Raw genomic sequence first — 21,885 nt, 5'->3', positions numbered from 1 at the left:
CCCCAAAGACTCCTTTTTTTCTCTCGTGAATAAAATGCAGGCAAAACAATAATTTTTTAGTATTTACTAGAAGTCTAGATTTTAATTTTAATCTTCCAAGTCTTTGAAAATTACATCAATCACAAAGGCATATTCGAATATAAGATGAAGAGAGGCAATTGAATCAACGCCATTTGTCTGTTGTCTGTAATGTTCTACCAATACTGGCATCTCATTGAAGCCTTTCTCATCTTTATAGCAATTCTGCCCATGCCTAGAAGCAGCACAGGTTAACATTAGGCGTCTATAGTCCAGATTTTCTGACACAGTACCAATTTCATAAGGGGCACTTTTCAAAGTATTAAAAAAAAAAAGATTAAAAAATCCTTTAAAAATAATTACCCCTATCAAACTATGTACCTTGATTTTTGATTGAGATCACTTTTACTAGATGAGAAGGAATTAGGTTTCTCTTATATAGCTTCTGTTTTCACCTTTCACACTTCTCTCTGAATCATCCCACTGAACAGTCAGGAAGCGACCAAATTACTCTGAAGCCTGCTGTCACATACATTATTTTCTGCACTGTAGACATAGGACTAATTAGGTAATGTCTGAAGGGGCATTGACCATTCAATTTGGCAGCTATAGAGAGAATCACAATTCCCTTACCACAGGCACCTAAATATAGGGTTTAGCTAAGTAACACTTCTCGGTACCACAGAGAAATGTCATGACGTCTGGTCAATAGGGTATGTTTGGGCTAAACTGTATCGTCAGGCAGTTATGGGGGGAGAAGTAGATCCAAAGTCAAGATCAATCCCAAGTCCATCAGTACCTCATCAAACTGCAGTCATGGTCGGACCAGGACCAGCTGATCCAGCCTAGCACCAGGAGGATTAGGGAGGAGGAAAGGGAAAGGATTTTTTTTTAAAATAAATAAATTTTAGGCTCCTTCTGAAAATAAGAGAAGTGGATGTTCTGAGGAGCAAACAGCTGCTTTTTCTCCAAGGAGCAGAGCCACAGAAACTGTTGGATGAGAAATCACCATTAAGGGTCAGGAGAGGAAGACACTAGGCTCAGATATGCTGAGTCAGCTATTTTTTGAACCAATAACAATAGAGAAGTCTATTATCTTTCTGAATCATGTATCTAGGATGTAACAGAGGTTAGCAAAACAGATGCCTACTACTGTACTCACTATTGGTGATGCATATGCATACACACCATGTTGCCTAAGGAGCACTGCCAAAGGTTACCAATGCTTGGGTAAGAAACTAAAGTATAGAGGGACACAGATTCCTCACTTCTGACCATTGAAGACATGGGATGCAGAAGAGAAAAACTGATTTTGGAAGCAGTTGGCTATCTAAGAAGATTCTGTCACGAATGGCATTGGGTTTTCTAGATTGGATGGCTTAAAATCTGAAGGTGATGGACTAGTAGGCAGGGATGGAGTATGCTTAATTAGTGCTTCTAAATCTAGTCAAAGTGACTTTAAAATTTAAAAAGGGCTGGAAAAGAGGGAAACTGCCTAGATGATCCATCAAGCTAGATATCATAAAGAGGAGCTATAACTCTTTCTATCACCGCAGGACGTGGCACCTCTGCAGCTTGTAGACCTACATAGTTGTCTAAAGCTCTGAGAGGTTAAATGCAGGGTCACACAGCCTGTGTGTGTCAGAGGAAGGACTGGAACTTGGAGCCTGATGGTCTCAGACTCTCCCACTAGGGCGATCTACCTCTAACCTATTAAAAGTCAGTCATTGCGGCAGCTAGGTGGCGCAGTGGATAGAGCACAGGCCCTGGAGTCAGAAGGACCTGAGTTCAAATCCAGCCACTGACACATGATACTTACTAGCTGTGTGACCCTAGGCAAGTCACTTAACCCCAATTGTCTCACCAAAAAAAAAAAAAAGAATAATTAAAAAAAGTCAGTGGTTAAAATTCCCATACCTATGGAAGAAAAGATTCAACTAGTAGGCATATGGTCAAAAGTGGTCAAAGAAAGTATATATATTCATGTGTGAGAAAATCCAAGAACCAGAGTGAGCTGGTGAGCAAAGTGGAGAACATTTGGGTTAAGATCAGAGAAGGTCATCACCAGAGGGTTAGTTACCTAGCAATAGATTTTTTTTTTTGACACAGTGACTAATGTAATCATCACCAAGGTGTCTATGTAGAGGGAGGATTTGCATAGACGAAATGAGTTCTTGAAGCAGTTACTGTATTTGACTCTATGAAACAGTGTGGAAGAACTCTGTGTTCTTAATGCAAGCAGTTCCCGGCAGCATATGTCTGAATTACCCAAACTGCTAACATTCAAATGACCTTTGGCAGAAATCTGTTAGTTTTAAGTGGCCATAGAAATCCCTCTCCCTTCCTAGCTATTATCATGAGGATTTCCTTCTCCTCCTCCCTTTTTCTTCCCTCTAATTGCTGCTACAGACCTTAATGCAAGTCTCCATTCTGGGCATACTTCCCACCTTGACCCTTGGCCAAGGATTGGCCAATCCTTTGTCTATAGTGACAGAACCTGATGATGAGAACAGAAAGAATAAATCTACATTGCTATTCTTGCCTCCCTTTTCCACCCCTTCCAAAGCCCTCTTGCAGTGAAATTCTTAATTTCGGAGACGGAACTAAGGCATTACTCTAGGAGGCCACATTTTAGAGAGTACAAATACGAAAAAAAATACTTTTAGGAGATTACACAACTTTTAATTTGTTAAATTTTTCCAACATATACTCTTTCAATAGCTTAGCAAATATTGATGTTAGGATCTATTTAGCAAAATAAGTTAAAATTGAAAGCTACCAGATGATATTATTATCAATAATAATATGTGTTATTGTTATAATTTATATTAAGTAGATTAATTAATAAACATTAATAATTAATACATTGTTAATAATGTATATTAGCCACTTCAGCAACTATTTACCCCTCCTGAATTTCCCTAATTACTTCTTGTAGTCTTTCCACATCATGAATTACAAAAATGATTTGAGATCTAGTTTCATGCTGCTCTCCCCCCGACTCCCTACCACCTCTTGTTAGGGTACCAAAATGACTAGTCCTGGATCTCCTTGGAAAACTATCCAGACTCTGTTCTATAACGCAAATATATCTTACTTCAAGCCTTTGCCTATCCCAAAATACACCATAAGTAACCATGGGAAGTTTTGTTTTTAGATTGAAAAAAAAAAGGAAAATGAGAAGAAAAAGTAAGGCTTAGAAGGCACATTTTTTTATTGCTTCTTGTTAGCCTGTTGCTAAAGGTAAAATTCATCAGAAAATTTCAAGACTTGTTCCAGTAACAGGAGAGTACAGGGGAATCTGTCCAGCTGCCTTTTTTTTTCCTTAGTGATCTGGGGGAAGGAGAGAAAGCAGTATGGAATTAGCAGGTGGTGGCAATAGAAAGCTTGAGACAAGCCCAACCATGGGGCCCAAGAAGAAAAAGGAAAGGGATCACTGATAATTAGCCCGGATTGATCAATGTGCCAGTTTTACAATCCAAGGGATCCTGTTCATCCCTTTTCATCCTCCTTGGAGCCTTGCCTCAATCCCACCTGGGCCATTCTTGGCCTTCTAGAACCCCTTGTTCCAGACCATTGGGAGTACCTCCACCTTTAGCCGCCATTAGCAAGGATTCAGGAAGTCTGTGTCCGTAGCTAGACAGATAACAGGTAGGAGGGCTGGAAGAGTCATCTCCTCCTAATACCCCTCCCCCCCCATTTCCTTCTGCCCACCTTTTTTTAGAATACTAGGGTTTTAGTTTTTCTGAGTGCCACAGCGGAAGCCTTAGAGCAAAGTCTGGACTATCCCTTGCTAGTAGAGGGGATTCTTACTTAGGTACAAGTCAAACTACCCTAAGGACAAATAGAGTATGAGAAAAACTGGCCATTGGCATGGATAGAGTCTGCTTCAGGCCCTGCAACTGTTTCTGATGAAAAGACAATAATAATATGGTGGAATAAAATTTGAACTTGGCCTCAGGGTCATTACTCACCAATCTTATTGAGTCCAGGGGGGTCAGTAGGAAGCAGGAGGTCAGAAATAAAGCAAAAAAAAAAGTTTTTCTAAGGCTTGCTTACAGATCTTAAAAAGCACTGGAGTGGCTTGGTCTGGAAGTAGACTAGTCTACATGGTTTCATTGATTTGATTTTATCCCTTTCCTTCTGTGGTTATGAATTTAAAAAAACTTACGTACTTACATAATTGACTCCACTGAAACACATTAGTAAAGGGGAGAGGGCAGAGTTTTTCCAGTCCATGGGGGCATCAAAACCATAAGACTAATTGAATTAATCCAATGAAACCACACCTTTAGATTAAAAGAGGAATGTTGTTGCCCCCAAAAAGGGGCAGAGCTAAAAAATAGCAATAATCTGCTATGTCTGAGCCTTAGCTTTTTTCACCTGGAACCTGGAAGTTAGAGTGTTATCCTACCCCCAGAAATCCCTCTGCATTCACTGGGATTGACAGTGCTTTTTCCCCATTGTAGTACAGGATCATGAAAATGGTCAGCACAGACACTAATACAAGTTAGAAAATGATAAGGTGAGGTTCCAAGTATTTCAATATAATTAAGTTGGTTTAAGTAATATATACTCTATGGTTCAACTTTCACATGCAAAACACTATAGGAATTCAATAACTAAATTCAAAAGATCATACTATAAAATTCTTCAATTCGAAATGTCAACTCCAGAAACAATATAGAAGGAAGTGTGGTATAGGGGAAATAGTCTCTCTCGGAAATTAGGAGACCTAAGTTCTGATCTTGTTTTTAACACTAAATTAACTGTGTGAACTTGGCTAAGTCATACCCCCTCTAAGTTTTAGTTTCCTCAACTTTGAAAAAAACCACAAGGAACATCCCTACAATCCATAATTTTCCCTATTATTAAATTACTTTTTTATACTGGAGCTTTGCAAAAACACTATTTTCAAGAGGACGGAATTCAATATAAATGTCCTTCTTGGAACCCAACCAAAGAAGCTAGTCATTAAGGCAATTTCATGTACAATAGACAGAGTTTTGGTGAAATTGGAACATTCAGAATTAAGTTAATTGACATCAAATGATGCCAAATTTGTTAGTGGAAAATATCTTGTTCTGTGACCCTGAGTAAATAATTAATCATATACCAAAAACTTTTCTTTTGATACTGAATTAAATGTTAATATCACATTTTCCTACACTTAACTGCTAAAGAGCAGCATGACTAGACAGGCATAGTGATATGATAGATGGATAGATAGATAGATAGATAGATAGATAGATAGATAGATAGATGGATGGATAGATGGATAGATACATACATATATACATAGATATAGATATAGATACACACACATATATATATGGGTGTATAGGTATATGTATACTTGTATATGCATACACTCATTATGTTATTTACATGCTACAGATATCTTGTAGTGATAACTCAGTTGTTTTTTGTTGTGCTTTTTAAAGTGGGCTCATAACTTTCGAAAAAATGGCTGTTTACTTAATTGACATTAAGAAAGGAGATATTCTCTGAGTGAAGTGTGATGATACAGTATCTTATAAAATATTTTGATGCTTTTTCTTTTCAAATCATTGTGTCAGATGTTTGAAAACATTAATCTCTTTGCTACTATTTAATTTTTTTATCCTCTTTCAATTGTTTCAATCCTTGGAACGCTAAGCAGAACTGTATGGGAGAAATGAAGGTAAAATGTTAGTTTACTACATAAATGGTAGTTTACTACATAAATAAAACTGTTTATAATACTTTTTTAATTGGCAATCTTTCTTAGCAGAGGATCCACATATGTTTATCAGTTGCTGAAGAACACAAACATTGTTTGCTACATCAAATTACACAACTGCTTATCTTGGTATTAAAAAAACAATTTGTGAAAAATGACTTATTCAAGGCAACTCAATTACAAAATAGTGGCTTAAAAGAAAATGGCATTAGTTAACCTAAATTGAAAAAACTTATTCCTACAATCTTATTAAGGTAATAAAACATTCTCATAGCACCCTCCCTCTCCTTCCAATAATGATGGAACTGTTTTCATAGAGATTTATGACATTGGCACACTTAGACACATAGGTGGGGGAAAGGGGCCATACAGACACCTTCCAAACCTATAAATATAAACTCAATGTGGAAAGCAGGTTTTGGTAGACTGTGCTGGCAGACACATGAAAATCCATGGGCCTTGTTAGCATCCTCCCTCTAGTGGCCACATCTGCTACCATCACTTAACAAAGCCAAAACTGTAGTATTGTTACTTAGCAGGAGCTGAGTCAACTTTACTATTATGTGTGCTTTCTCTGAGTGTGTCTTTGCATCTACTGGGAGGGAAAGTTAACCTTATATAAAAACAAAAGGAATCACTAAATTAATTTTCTGTTTTATGAGTTCAAACCTCAGAGTCAGCCCAAGGCAAAACTGCAGAGGTCAGCAGTTTATATTAAGTGCCTTCCCTAATTCAGCCACCCTTGGGAATTTTATCTGGGGTTTCAGAATCTTTACTCTGCACCTTACTCTCCAGTCTCCTGTGACACCCTATGCTCCAGATTGTCTGCACTCATTAACATTTATTCATTGTCCTGTGTCTAATTCCATCAAAGCTTTGATGTCTTCGCCTGAAAACTTCCTGTTCATATCTTTTGACCATTTATCAATTAGGAAATGACTCATAGTCATCCCCTTTGTCATTTCTTATAGCATCATCATACTTCATCACAATCATATGCTACAACTTGTTCAGCCGTTCCCCAGTTGATGAGCATCCCCTTGATTTCCAAATCTTTGCCATCACAAAAAGAGCTGCTATAAATATTTTTGTGCATATAGATCCTTTTCTTTTATCTCTTTGGGATACAGACCTAGCAGTGGTGTTGCTGGACCAAAGGGTATGCACAGTTTTATAGCCCTTTGGCAATAGCTCCAAACTGGTTTCCAGAATGGTTGAACCATTTTGCAGCTCCACCAACAGTTTATTAGTATATCTATTTTTCCCTCTTCTCCTCCAGCCTTTGTCATTTCTAATGGGCACATTTGGGGATCTTTTTCAGGAGGTGAATAGTGGATTCTTTCAATTTCTATTTTGCCCTCTGGATCTAAGATATCAGAGCAATTTTCCTTTATAATTTCTTGAAATGTGACATCTAGGCTCTTTCTTTTATCATGGCTTTCAGACAGTCCAATAATTCTTAAATGATCTCTCCTTGATCTATTTTCCAGTTCAGATGTTTTTCTGATGAGATATTTCACATCTTCCATTTTTTTCATTGTTTTCATTTTGTTTTATTGTTTCTTGAAGTCTCATGGAGTTATTAGCTTCCAATTATGCAATTCTAATTTTTAAGGAATTATTTTCTTCAATGAACTTTTGTACCTCTTTTGCAATTAGGCCAATTCTATTTTTAAAGCAATATTTTCTTCAGTATTTTTTGTGCCTGTTTTACCAAACTGATAATTTTCTTTTTAAAATTTTCTTACATCACTCTCATTTCTTTTCCTGATTTTTCTTTGACTACTCTTTTCTCTTTCTTTAATGCTTCCAGGAATTCTTGTTGAGTTTGAGTCCAATTAGAATTTTTCTTTGAGGCTTTTTTGTAGCTGTTTCCATTGTTGCCTTTCCAAATTTATGTCTTGTTCTTCCCTGCCACTATAGCAGTTTTTTATGGTCAAATTTTTCTGGCTGTTTGCTTATTTTTCAGTGTATTTCTTGACTTTGAACTTTATGTTAAAATATGGCTCTGTTTGCCTGGGGGTTGGGAGACACTGTGCCAAGCTTCAGGCTTTTCCTTGCTGCTGTTTTCAGATCTAGTTTTAGGGGTCTGCAAGTTTTTGGTGCTTCCTAGGTGGTGTGAACTTGGAATAGATACGGTCACTTCTCTCCTGGTTTGTACTTTGGTCTTTACCAAGGAAGAGCCCCTGGTCCCCTGCAGTTGTATGGGCTAATCTTCCCTTCTGCTTTGGTACTATGACCAGGACCCCTGCCCCCTTGTGACCAAGCCACAGTGCTCCTTTCTGCCTTGGAACTGTGACCTAGAACTGCATATGGGCAATAGAGTTGCCAGTCAGTGCCCACAATGGGTTCCCTGTAATCTCTTTCTAAGAAATTGTCTTACCCCCTCACCATCTCTGGGCTGAGAGTTCCAAAGCTGCTGCTGCTGCTGCAGCTGCTATTGCTGCTACCAGGTGTGTGACCTCTACCAGACCTCTACTCTGGTGTTACAGACTTCTCTTGTCTAAGTTTTCTTGGAAAAATATCTTACCCTGACTTTTTTTTTAACTTTGCTTCTCCAAAATTGGATTTCTAGCATTATTTTAACATTGTTTGGAGGGTTATATTGGGAAAGTTCAGCTGAGTGGCTGCCCCTAATCTGCTACTTAGCTCTGGACAGCACTAATTGTCATGAAGTTTTTCTTTACCTTAAATCTAAATTTGACTCTTCTTTTTGAACTATTGATTTTTTTCATCAAGTTTTGATATTTATTTGTTCCTTTCCATTCAAAATGTCACAATCTTATCCTCATTACCTCATCCTTGTTTTAATACAACTACTCTCTTTGCCTTCAATCTTTTCCTCCCTAATGTAAATACATACCACATTACATCAGTCAGTTCACTTCCACTTATGCAAACTGTCAATGGTTCTCTATAGCGAGAGAGAAAAAGAGAGACAGAGAGGGAGAGAGAGAGAGAGAAAGAGAGAGAGAGAGGGAGGGAGGGAGGGAGAGAGAGAGAGAGAGGGAGGGGGGGAAGAAAGAAAGAAGAAAAGAAGGAGAGAGGAGAATTTATTAAGCTCTTACCATATATCAAGTACTATGCTTTTATGCTTTAAAAAAGAAAAATCTCTCTACAATCTGGTTTCAAACTAACAATCAATCAATCAATCAATAAGCATTTACTAAGCACCAATCTATGCCCTTTAAAGGTGCAATGACTACCAACATGAATATTTTACTCCAAACAGACTGGTCCCCCACACATCTATCCTCATCTCAATAACTTTACTCAGGTAAATGAAGCGCCCTTTCCATAATCATATCAAGTACAGTGGAAAAAATCAGTCACTTTGGAACCAGAAGACCTGAGTTCAAGTCCTGACTTTGCTATTCTTTACCTGTGTGAGCCACCTATCCTCTGTCGCTTATCAAGTATTTATTAAATGCTTACTATGACCCAGGTACATTGTGCTAAGCACTGAGGATACAAAGAAAGGGGAGAAAATAATCTCTGTTCTCAAGGAGCTCATATTCTAATGGAAAAGATGAGACGTAAATAACTAGCCATGTGCAAAGTATATAAAGCATGGATAGTTCCTCCTCAGAGGGGAGGAACTAGGGGTCTGAGAAAGGACTCCAGCAGGAAGTAGAATTTTAGCTGAATTTTTAAGGAATCTAGGGAACCTAAGAATTAGAAGTAAGGAGAGAGAACATTCCATTTGTCAGGATCAGGAAATGGGAATAGGGAGTCAGTCAGTGAGACTGGATTTCAGAGTGCATGAAAGGGAGTAAAGACTGGAAAGTTAAGAAAGGATTGGGTTGTGAAGAACTTTAAATGCCAGACAACTTTATATTTAATAATAGAAGCAATAGGGAACCTCTAGAGTTTATCGAGGCAGCTAGGTGGTGCAGTGGATAGAGTACTGGGTCTGGAGTCAGGAAAACTCATCTCCCTGAGTTTAAATCTGTCCTCAGACACTTACTAGCTGTGACCCCAAGCAAGTCATTCAACCCTGTTTGCCTTAGTTTCTCCATCTGTAAAATGAGCTGGAGAAAGAAATGGCAAACCACTCCAGTATCTTTGCCAAGAAAAATCTAAAATGGGGTCATGAAGAGTTGGTCACGACTAAAATGACTGAATAACAAAAGAGTTTATTGAGTAGGGGAATGGCATGCGGACAAACTTACACTTTGCAAAAAAATCACTTTGACCACTTAGTGGAGAATGTATTGGGGGCAGGGAGATCAAATAGAAGGTGATTGCAATAATCCAAGTTTGGATTTTAGTTTATCTGTAAGATCAGGGGATTAAACTAGATAACCTCTGAATTTGGCTCCAGTTCTAAGGCTATGAAATTTTATTTGCTTCTTTGAATCTTGCTCATACTTCAAAGTCCAGCTTGCAGTCCATATCAAGTCCTATCCCCTTCATGAAGTCTTCCTTGATCATCCTAGTTCTCAGAGATCTCTACCATCTCTGAAGTCCTATAGCAGTAGACTTTTCACTCATTTAGCACTTAGTCATGTATTTGAGATACCCGTTTTAATGCTGCTTAAGTCATATGGTTCATTTTTCATAGGTAATACAAGTCTTATCTCCTCAACTAGATGATAAGCCCTTAAGTCCCGAAGCAGAGACTTTGTATTTACTTGCTTCCTGTCCTCCCCACCACTCGGCATATACCTCAGTATTATGCACATAGTAGACATTTTTTAAAAATTTGTTTAATTAACTAATTGATTTTATTATTCATTTGCTAACTAATTTTATATTGACTAATACTGGTCATGTTTCCAAATTTAACGTGAAATAATTTCTTGTTTTTACAAACACAATTCAGCAAAAAGAAGGTAACAAAGACCGTGTTCCAGTTCACCACTTTGGCAAGGGAAATAAGCAAGAGATATCTTCTAAAGGAAATGTTATCCAGGAAAGTGACAAATCCCAAAATATTTCCGCTGGTAAACAAATGCTGATTAAAGACCAAGGCACTGGTAGTAGCAAGACTTCCCACCACGACTTTGAGGATACCATTTACACGGGGTTCACTGGAAATGCCAAAGCTGGCCGTGGGGACAGTGTTAATAAGGATCTACCTGACCAAGAAGCACACCGTGTCATTCTCGTTAACAAAAATGTCCAACATGGTAGAAAATATGCAAGTGCTCCAAGACTGTGGGTAGTGGAGGAAGATGGAGAAGAGAATAAAATTGGGAATTCTGTATACATGTATCCTGAAGCCCAAGGCAAAAGAGATGAAGACATTGTTAATAAGCAAAGAGATGTCCGAAACCAAAATATTCCAGGAGACCACAGAGCCATTAGTCTTATTCAATATACCAAAACACTATCTCCAAAACACATAAAGTTTACATTTGATTTTGAAGGCAGTGGTCAAGGGAAAGAAGGCAATGACCTTTCTCCTTCTAGTGGAGAAATGGTTGTTCCTGACACCAAAACCACAGATGACCACACAAGTGTTCCAGACCCAGACAAAGCTAAACTTCTCATAGGAAAGGAAGGTAATAATCAAGTTCCAGAAAAAGAGGAATATGACTTGAATTCCAATGGTGGAAGTTCCACTGGAGACATTGTGAGAACTGATGTCAGTAAAACACCAAGAAAAGAGAAAAACATCATTGATAATCAAATTGGAAGAGGCAGTAATGTCATTAGAGGGAGTACAAATTACAAGGAGCTTCCTGGAAATAAAGGAGAGAGTTTTGATGCCAAAACAGGAGACTCTTATCAAGAGATAGTAGGAATTCATCCCTCTCAAGGATCCTTGAAAAAGCAAAGCATTATTGACCAACATGCTAGGAAAGGGAGTAATAATATAATTAAAGGCAAAGACATTTCTAAACATGGCAAAGATAACACAGAGGTAGGAGTAGAAAGTTCTAAGAGAGACCAAAAGACCAAAACTGATAAAGAAAAAAATTTCAATAAGGGAAAAAGTCAAGGCCTTCTTATTCCTTCTCATGGTCACACCTACCCTTTAAAAGGAGAAAATGAAATTAAAAATGAGGTCAATCTTCACAATGGCTACAATAGAGAGAGAAGTATCACAAAATTCCCTGACAATAGCCCTTATGCAGCACAGAGAAAGTTCAGCTCTACCAGGAGTCACCATGGGTCTGGAAGGAAAAGATTCTGGGGTCCTATAAATGTCCATTCCCATAAGAAGTTTAAACCCCATAGAAGAAATGACAGCAGTGATTCATCTTCCAGTGACTCAAGTGACAGTGATAGTGACCAATCCACTGAATATTTTCAAGGTGGAAGTGGTAATTAGTCACCAATTAGTTTGGGGAGATTAGAGTTGTCTGACAGTGAAGACAGTGATCAATTATTTGATTAGGACACTAGGTCTTCTCAGGGTAATTTCCAATACTATAATGACAGACAGTAAGAATTTTTTCAAAGCTGATTAGTCTGATTTCTATTTCTTTAAAGGAGAAAGCCTAATATAAGATTAAATGATTTGAGTAGGTAATATTTCACTTTTTTATTGTTTGCCTAGGTCTTATAAAGCCAGAATATAAAAAAATCTTTATATTATAATTTACTAAAATTAAATACTTTATAAGGATACTGGCTGTCTGTGGTGGTTCTTTATACATACATACATATATATATATAAATATATTAACAAGATTCCTTTTGTTTATTATGTAGGCAGAAATCATGGCATTATTCAGGTTGAGAATCAAGAGCTCAAGAATGAATTACAATTTAGCCTAGTTTTCTTTTCCTTCTGCCTCCAATAAAAGCAAATTTACCTTCCTTTTTTTCTTAATGTTCATCCCACTGCTGTGACCTCTTCTGTGACCATTTCCTGGCACATTTTCTTACATTTTCTTCTTCCTTCTGATCAAACTTCAAGACATAGGGAGACACACCCTAAACTAAAAACTAAAACATGTACACCCTATCTTCAAATGTCATTAAAGAAGAAAAGAAGAGGAGGAATGGGCAGGAAACAAACTCTATATTTTAGTCTGATGTTTTCTATAAATGAGAATTGGCATAAAAGACATCAAGTACGTCTATGCATGAAGGGAAAAAGAGCTGTTCTTGTCTTCTAATGAGGAGAGAAAGTATATGGATCATTTAAAAGAATCAAAAGAAGTCTTCCACTGCAGTCAACCAGCCAATTATCTAGTATTTATTAAGTGTCCACTATGTGTCAGGCACTGTGCTTAAGCACTAGAGACACAAAAAAGGACAAAAAAACAGCCCTGTTCTCAAGGAGCTCTCACCCTAATGGGGAAAATAATGTGCAAATAGCTATGTACAGACAAGATATATATTGAATAAATTGGAGACAATCCCAGAGGGAAGGTGTTTAAGAAGGACTGGGAAAGATTTCTGGCAGAAAGTTAGACTTTAGCTGAGACTTGAAGGAAGCCAGGAAGCATAGATGAGCAGGAAGGACATTCTAGGCATAGAGGACACTCAGTGAAAATGCTAAATCCAGTCAGTGATGGAGTGTCATGTGAACGAACAGCAAGGAGGTCAGTGTCACTGTATGACATTATGCAGAAGGGTATAAGATGAAGGAAGACTGGAAAAGGAGAAAGGGGCCAGCTTCTAAAAAAACTGAAAAGTATCTAACTCTTGCTAAAGTATTATGGGGAAAAAAGTTTTTTCAGCATATGGATTTTATGCCAGTTCCACTCTGATCAAGGGAGAGACTTGGAGGGCACACTAGTCAGAGAAACGTTGGCATTGGCAGTCTAGAACTGCTCCTTCCCAACCTCAAGGAGGCAGCCTCAGGCTGTGGTTCTGTGTAGTCAACACATACATATTATTCCAACATTATTCCTCGCTTGTTGCCATAGTGATCTTTCTCAGTGAATATCCAAAGAACCAGGAGGGCCTGCATCCAACTTGACCCAGAGGGATCTGCATGCGGTCCCATGCCCTTATTCCATAAATTAATTAGCAATTCAGTTTGTATACTGTGTGTACTATTAATGTGCATTTGTTTTATTTCAGTTTCAACTGTGCCAAAAGTTGGTTACCTGGGATGCCAAGAAAATCACCTTTGTTATTTTAAAGTACTGGTGTTGGTATTTAAACCGTATAGTTATCAGATTGCATGCTGTCTTGGGGAGGGGGATGGGAGGGATGGGGGAAATTTTAGAACTCCAAATCTTATAAAAGTGAATGTTGAAAACTAAACATTTAAATAAATTGTATAGTTAAAGTTTGGGACTTGGTCTCACTAATCTTTTCAAAAGTCTGCAAAACTAGGAGGAATATTTATCACATTGGATGTGATAAATGTGTAAGGATGGAAAAAAATTGATAGATTTGCACACTTGGCAATATCGAATAACATGAAATTTAATAGAGATAATTGCAAAAATCTTCACCTGTTTTAAAAAATCAACTTCACAGATGTCACTGGTTATGTACTTCATTAAATCCACTTATAAAACATATACAAACTTCAAGCAGACTAGTAGAAATGAATAAAGCAAATAAAACTATTATACTTAGAGTAGACATCCCCAAACCTGTTTTATCCTCATTAAGCCAGGCAACAAACTCCCACTGCCTTAAAATCCACTCATATGGAGATCTGGCAAAGCATTCACCCTAGGGTCGATTTTTCATTTTCTATTCACAGCAAAATCTTCTAATGAATGAGTATACAATCTATTGGGGTGGCTCAGTAACTTCCAGCACCTAACTAAATGATTCACATTCATAATTTTATCTGTGCCCTTTAACCCCAGCAGATACGACAGAAAACAATTTTCTTCCTTAGGCCATAAATACTCTAGTTCTTACAGTCCTGTTTAGAGGGCAGATCGGGCAGGTTGGTTATTGTCCTTCATTGTTGAAGAGGACCAAAATGACATAACTATGCTAGGGTGGGTTTCAGTTTGTCTGACTGTAGCTGATCAGACCAATACAAGCTCGGAATGCTCTACCTCAGGGTGGGCACAAACAGTCCACGTGAACATTTGTGGTGGATTCTCCAAATTTGTGCATCCCCCGTTTTTTTTTGTTTTGTTTTTTTGTGCTACTTCAATTCTGCTTTGCTCATAGAGCACACAGCATCTTCTTTGATGAGGGCATGCCATGCTGGGTGGTCCTGTGCCAGTTTCTCCCATATCACACAATTAATTCCATTTAAGAGAGAACTTGAGAGAGAGTGTCCTTGTATCGCTTTTTCTGACCACCGTGTGAGTGCTTTTTCTGTGTGGGTTCTTCATAAAACAGTCTTTTTGGCAAGCATATGTTTTGCATTCAAACAACGTGGCCAGAGAGAGTTGTGTGCTCTCTGCAGTAGAGTCTGAGTGCTTGGCAGTTTAGCTTGAGAAAGGACCTCAGTGTCTGGTATCTTATCCTGCTGCGTGATCTTCAGAATCTTCCTAAGACAATTGAAATGGAAGCGATTCAGTTTCCTGGCATGGCGCTGATATACTGTCCAGGTTTCATAGGCAGAAGAGGATTAGTGTTAGACACTGCTATAGATAGAGATATATCATACATATATGTATGCATATTCAGATGTAGTATATGTGTGTTGCCCATTTATGTTATGTGAATTTCTAAGTATATTCACATGGGTTTGCCAAAATAAAGTTCACAGGGAAATCCATTTAGGTATCCCTGAAATCTTACCCATCTCTTTCCAAGGGAAGCTTTGGTTCCTTCCTGGCGGGGAACAGGAGATTGAGGTCACAAGGCTTGTTTGCTTTGCTTACTTCAGAGAAGGGACACCAGACTAGGATTATATCTCTCTGCCCCCTTAAATATAGCTAGTCTAGGGGAAATGATTTACAGATTCAAGTTGCTTTTCCTGGCTACTAAACCTTAACAGGAAAGGAATATTCCAAGCTGTATCCAAAGGCTTGACTGCATTTCCATCAAATTCTGGTTACCCAAACATTATCACAACTAATGAACAGTGAATATACCCATAATCCAAGCTGATAATAAACAGAAATCAGAGAAGTTATGTAGGTTAGAATATACTAAAAAATATAGCAAGAAATGAACTCTCCCATTGGGAGCAAACTATTTAAACTCAACCAAGAGAGAGCCCCACCACCCAAAGGGAAATTTCCAGACATTTCTTGTGTGGCAACCTGGAAATCAGACTCTAGGCTTTCGATATGTCTGCTTCTCTCCAAATGCTTTCTGAAGAGTGTACGTGTCTTCTCTCAAATCTGGAAGCCAGAATAAAAAACTCTTCTCTCCCAAGCTCTCACTAACTCCCCACTTCATGTAGGCACAGAATATCAAGTGATCATTTTCTCTGCTGATGAAGAGAATTTTATACAAATACAGCCGTCTTGAGTCCCAAGTTATATAAACATATATATGTGTGTGTGTGTGTGTGTGTGTGTGCGTGTGTCACATATACATATATTTGTGCATATATTATACCATATGCCTTACCCCAAAAAAGTACACTGTAGTTAAAGAATAGAAATTATTCTCTTCTTTAATCTAATACATTTTCACATGAAAGATAATTAATTCTAAAAATTCAACAAACACTTATTAAGCTCCAAGATACAAATATGTAACTGACCTTTTGGACATGCCCAGAGGACACCGTGATTCAAAAGACTTGGGGATAAGTACCCGCAGTGGGTGACCAAAATGGGTTGACCCACAGACGACTAAATTTGGCACCTCTCCCCCTCCCTTTTGGGTAAAGGGCCTTGTGGGTAGAAGAAGCTGGGAGTCAAGTAGGAAGAAGGAGAAAGTGGAGACAACAATACAAATGAGTGGGGCCAGATGGTAGGGGTACTAAGTGGTTGTGGTGATTCCTAAACCAGGGCAGTGAATGACTAAGCAGAAAAGTACTTATTAACCACTTTTATACATTAATATGCGCTAAGTACTCTGTTAAGTTCTGGAGATAAGAATAGAAAATTGAAACAGTCTCTATTCTCAAGGAGCTCGTGTTCTAAAAGAGACAGCACGTATAGGAGGGTTCAGCTGTGAATCAGATGAAAAGTCTCTATGGTCTTTACAGGCAGTGGCAAAGCAGATGGTATTGCATCTTCTGGATTCAAATCTTGCCTCTCACATAAATTGGCTGTGTGACCCTGGGCAAGGCACGTGCACCTCTCCGTGATCCAGGAAACTCTGTAAGACTATAAACTGCAGTGGTGCAATGGATAGAGCACTGGCCCTGAAGTCAGGAGGACCCGAGTTCAAATCTGGCCTCAGACCAAACACTTGACACTTACTAGCTGTGTGACCCTGGGCAAGTCACTTAACCCTAATTGCCTAGAAAAAAAAGAGACTCTAAACTGCAAAAGAGATGCCAATAATAGGTAGAGTTTAAAAGAAAAAATCACGAGTGGCAGAATGACATGAGCACATTGGCCCTGGATATATCTGAGCTTACTTCTTGTCGTAGAACCTTTGCTAGCTGTGTAATCATGGGCAAATCATTTAATTTCTTAGGAGCTTACTTTCCTAATTTGTAAAACAGGAACAATATTTGTCTTACAGAGCTGTCATAAGAAAAGTGTTTTTGGAAACCTTAAAGTGTTATAGAAATTTGTTCATTTATAATCACAGTTTGATAATAAAGAGTTTGAGCCTAGAAAAAATAAAGGTAAGCTTTATATCAGATTTCCTCATCCAGAAAATAAGGGGCTTGAACTTTATGACCTCTAAAGTCCCTTCAACCTCAGATAAACTAGATGAATGCTTATGGGACTTTAAAAACCTCTGTTCCTGATGGAATGCATTGTTGAAGTCTGTGTTACCAATATGGAGCAAAGTCTCCATCTTTTGGCAACTTGTGTGAATAGCATATACCTAAAAATAAAAGTCAGTAAAATGCATATAGATATCACACATCATGCCTATGCTCAGGAAATTACGTAATAGCAGCCTCTTATTACACTATAGTAACACTGTAGAGTGAATTCGAACCAAAGTCTTATTTCTTCCATTATTACTTTTGTCATTTTTAATTGCATGTGTTTAATCTCTAAGGAAAGACTTTTGCTCCCATTTAAAGAACTTCCACCTGATGAGGGCAGTAGTAGCACATTTGGATATAACATACCCTTAAAATCAACTCCATAGGCCTACTTTGGGAATCAGAAGACCTACTTCTTAATTTGGGTTTTGCCACTTCCTAGCTACATGACTTTGGATAATTCATCTTACCACTGGAGTTTCAGGCTCCTTATCTCTATAAGGGAAATAATAACACTTTCCTTTTTAGGTGAGCTTTTTGATTTTACTCTTAGATCTTAGCCCTTTCATAGAAATCATCCAGACTTTGATTAATATTGGAAAAATCCAGTAATACACACCTGTTGTTGGTGTTTATTTTTGCTTGGAAAAGTGTTGTTTGTTCCAAAAGAGTTTCCGTAGTATTTTTGATCAGTTCATCATAGTTCTTGAGAATATTTATCAATCTTATTTCTCCTTTTTGGCTAGGGAGTGTTTTAGGGGTAATGTCCCCGGTGCTCTGTTAATACTGTAGGAATTTTTGACAGGATACTTAGCAAATCTTGTTTTGTCCATTTTAACATTTCTAAAAGCATTCATTAAGACTGCTATTGCATACGCACTTGCTTTTATGTGTGTTCTTAGCACTGAGCTCTGATTTAAGGATGGAGGAAAGTTTCTTGACATATGCAGTGGCAACTTTCTCTTTGGCAGCTTTATGCTCCATATATCTTGCCTTTAGAAAATCAAGGAGTTTCTAAATTAATCACCTTCATCTATTGTTTCTATTTGTCCTCTGAATTCAAACTCAAATCCTTGATTTTCTTCTTTTCTTTTGTGTACACTAAGAATTTTATACTAACCAAGTTCAAATAATATTTTGATATCATTGGAGAAAAATTCCATCATAAGATAAAGTTATTATAATATGTTTGCATGTGTCATAATAATGTTATTATTATAATTATTATATTAATAATTACATTATTATACTATGTATATGTGGCTTACTATCATCTGCATACATCAATTGATTAATCAGATATCTTGGCTTGACTGTCTCTAACTTGTAAGCCATGCTTTGTTCTAATTAGGAGAGTTAAGAATTCATTTAAGGCTAAACAGAACCATAATGATTTTATACTCTCTCTGAAAAAAAGGACACTTTTTAAAATTCTTCTTCACATTATTGAGTTTGTGAAATGTTTTAGATGGTGTGGGACACTGAATTTGGAGTCAAGAAGTTATGGATTCAAATCCTACCTCAAAAGTTTACTAGCTGTATTACCTTTTTGTGGTTCCAGAACATGAAGGAGTATCACTTGCTTGGCTATTCTCCACGTTAAATTGATCATCATGATGATTTCAATTCTATCACTATAATCCTACACAATCTCCACTGTGGCTCGTTTTTCATTTTTAAGGAACAGTTGCCTCCCATTGACTGTGATACTTACCCTGTTGGCGGTATCATCAGAGTCCAACTCTCCAGAATTCTCAGGGTTCTTGCTAGGACTTCAAAACTACTCTAACTTAGCGCATACCAAGTCTCTGCTGCATATGCGTGAACCTGGGCAGCTTATTCATTTTCTCTGAGCCTCATTTTCCTCATCTATAAAATGAAGGAATTGGAATCAATGCTTTCTGAGTTTCCTGCCATCTTTAAAGCTATGACCCTATGACCCTATGATCAAAATGCTATCGTTCTCACTATCCTTTGATCTATTTTGTATGAACAAGTGAGGATTGAGGAACAGAGTCAAAGGCTTTACTATTATCAATCAAGGTAATACAAATGATAAAAAAAACAGCCACTTTCAGATAGCTTGTTGAATGATAAGGTTCTCTTTCTCTACCCCTGGGACTTTGGGGTATTTAGGGTCTTTCTATATCCAGTATCTTTTCTCTCCAATCCATCCTCTGTAATGCAAATTGATAATTACTAAAGCATGGAGTTGAGATACTCCCTTGCTACTGAATGACTATTAAAAGACAGCACAGTAGTAGAGGCCCATGGGCTAAAGGTTTTGAGTAGGAATGTGGACCCACAGAGTGCCTTGAACCTGAGCTGGGAGTAGTTACCCTTATGGGCAGGGAACAGCCACAAGCAAAGCTTCAAAGAAAAATGTTAATTGGACTCAAGGCCAACAAAAACTCCTGGAAGAGTTAAAGAAATAAGAGTGGTAGAGGAAAAATTGGGAAAGAAATTAAAATGATGCAAGAAAATTATGAAAAGAGCTTGGTAAAAGAAGCACAAAAATACTGAAGAATATTGTTAGAATAAATGTATTTTCCCATATGGTACAAATTATTTCCTGGGTATTGACCCTACTTATAGAGGATATCCCAAATCTGGAATCCTTCCTACTTCACATCTATAGGGTTGGCATACCTTCTGCAGTTATAGTTCCTGATGGTCCAAAAACTAACAAAGTAGTCACATATATTCCTATTGAAGCATAAATTCTGGTATATTTGTTTAAAATACCAATTTCATTATTTTAGAGACATCAAGTAAGAATTTGTTCTCAAGTTTGTTTTACATATGAATGAATCAATAAATATTGGCTAAGTGTTTACTCTTGTTACAAGCACTGTACTAAGCAATAAGGATTAAGGGAGAAGGTGCTAGGTGGAGCCAGAGTGCTGGGCCTGGAGTCAGGAAGACTAATCTTCCTAAGTTCAAATCCAGTTTCAGACACTAACTATCTGTGTGACCCTAAGCAAGTCACTTAGCCCTGTTTACCTCAGTTTCCTCATCTGTAAAATGAGCCGAAGAAGAAAATGCAGACCACTCCAGTATCTTTGCCAAGAAAACCCTAAATGAGGTCACAAAGAGTTGAACACGACTGAAATGACTGAACAACAACAACAGTCCTTGACCTCAGAAGGTGTACATTCTAATGGGAAAGACAATATGCAAATAATCAGGCACCTTCATTTCAAGCAGATGGAATGTAGCCTTAGAGAGGAAGCCTGGGATGGGAGAGGAGAGGGAGAAGGTAGGTGTGAACTCATCACTTTGGCAGCTATGTGGAGAGACTGGCTTAGGGTGAAACTTCAAAGAGATTACAAGGCTATTGCAATAGGACAGGTAAGACACAATGGAGGGTCCAAACTAGGTGATCGGTAAAAAGAGGGAGATATGTACAAGAGATGTTAGGAAGGTAGAAAGCACAAGATTTGTCGATGATTGGATATGCAGAATGACGAGTCAAGGATAACAATGAGGTTTGCAAACATTGATGACTGGGAGCATGCCGATACCCTCAATGGTAAATGGAAAGTTAGAGAGCAATGGACACCTTAAAGAAAGCAGCTTCAGTTGACTGGTGGAGACAAGATGGCAAAGAATGGAAAAGCCAATAAGAAGAGGGGAAGTGGAAGTATTCTTTTCTCAAATTTTTCTGAGAAGGGGAAGAGAGATAGATATAGAATGACAACTAGCAAGAATAGAAGAATCAAGTGGTTTTTTAATGATAGGGAAGACAAATGTGTTTGTAGACATCAGGAAAGGAACTAGTAGGTAAAGAGAGGTGGGAGGTTAGAGAGGGAGAGAGAAATAGAGAGAGAGAGAGAGAGAGAGAGAGAGAGAGATTTATTGGAGAAGATGTAGGATAATTGGATCAAGGGTGTTTTTAGAAAGGTTGGCTTTGTCCAGAAGGACAGCCACATCATTGGATGGGAGTGAAGGAAACAGTAGGGGAAGATGTCAAAGAGGGAACAGAAAAACTATTTATTAAGTGCCAGACACTATGCTAAGGACTTTATAAATATTATTTCACTTTATCCTTACAAAAAAAAAAAGAAAAAAGCAGGTACTATTTTGATATCCATTTTACAGTTGAAGGAACTGAGCCAGATAAAGGTTCAGTGACTTGCCTAGAGTCACAAAGCTAGTAAGCACATGAGGCAAGATTCTAAATCAGGTCTTCCTGTCTCCAGGACTAATGGTCTATTATGCCACCTAGCTGCCTGTCAAAGGGATGTGACATGAGGGGAAATAGAGATGGCAAGTGACTTCATTTTTTTTTGGGTGGCATATGAGGAAAGGTCCTCCTGAGGGAAGGGAGTGCTATGGAAGAATTAAGGATAAAGAAAAATATTTGGACCTTCTACTGTGATGAGTAGGATGAAGAATTGATTAATACTATGAGACAATATCATAATACCATTGAGATTCTAGTAGTTAGTGTCAATGCATCCTTCTT

At 37.9% G+C, this 21,885-nt stretch overlaps 1 protein-coding gene across 1 annotated transcript in view; it reads left to right on the top strand.

The window, feature by feature from the left end:
* Positions 1–12,020, top strand: part of MEPE (matrix extracellular phosphoglycoprotein) — a 34,210-nt gene extending 22,190 nt beyond the window's left edge. Inside the window, exon 4 of the mRNA XM_027853394.1 lies at positions 10,566–12,020. Within this exon, the coding sequence (XP_027709195.1) occupies positions 10,566–12,020 (1,455 nt within the window). The remainder of the gene's footprint in view (positions 1–10,565) is intronic.
* The last annotated feature ends 9,865 nt before the right edge of the window (positions 12,021–21,885 follow it).

The sequence above is a fragment of the Vombatus ursinus genome, unplaced genomic scaffold, assembly GCF_900497805.2.
Source record: "Vombatus ursinus unplaced genomic scaffold, bare-nosed wombat genome assembly UNPS02009975.1, whole genome shotgun sequence".
In the NCBI taxonomy this organism is placed as follows: domain Eukaryota; kingdom Metazoa; phylum Chordata; class Mammalia; order Diprotodontia; family Vombatidae; genus Vombatus; species Vombatus ursinus.
Note: the sequence above shows the minus strand (reverse complement) of the source record. Positions and strands in the feature narration are given on the sequence as shown.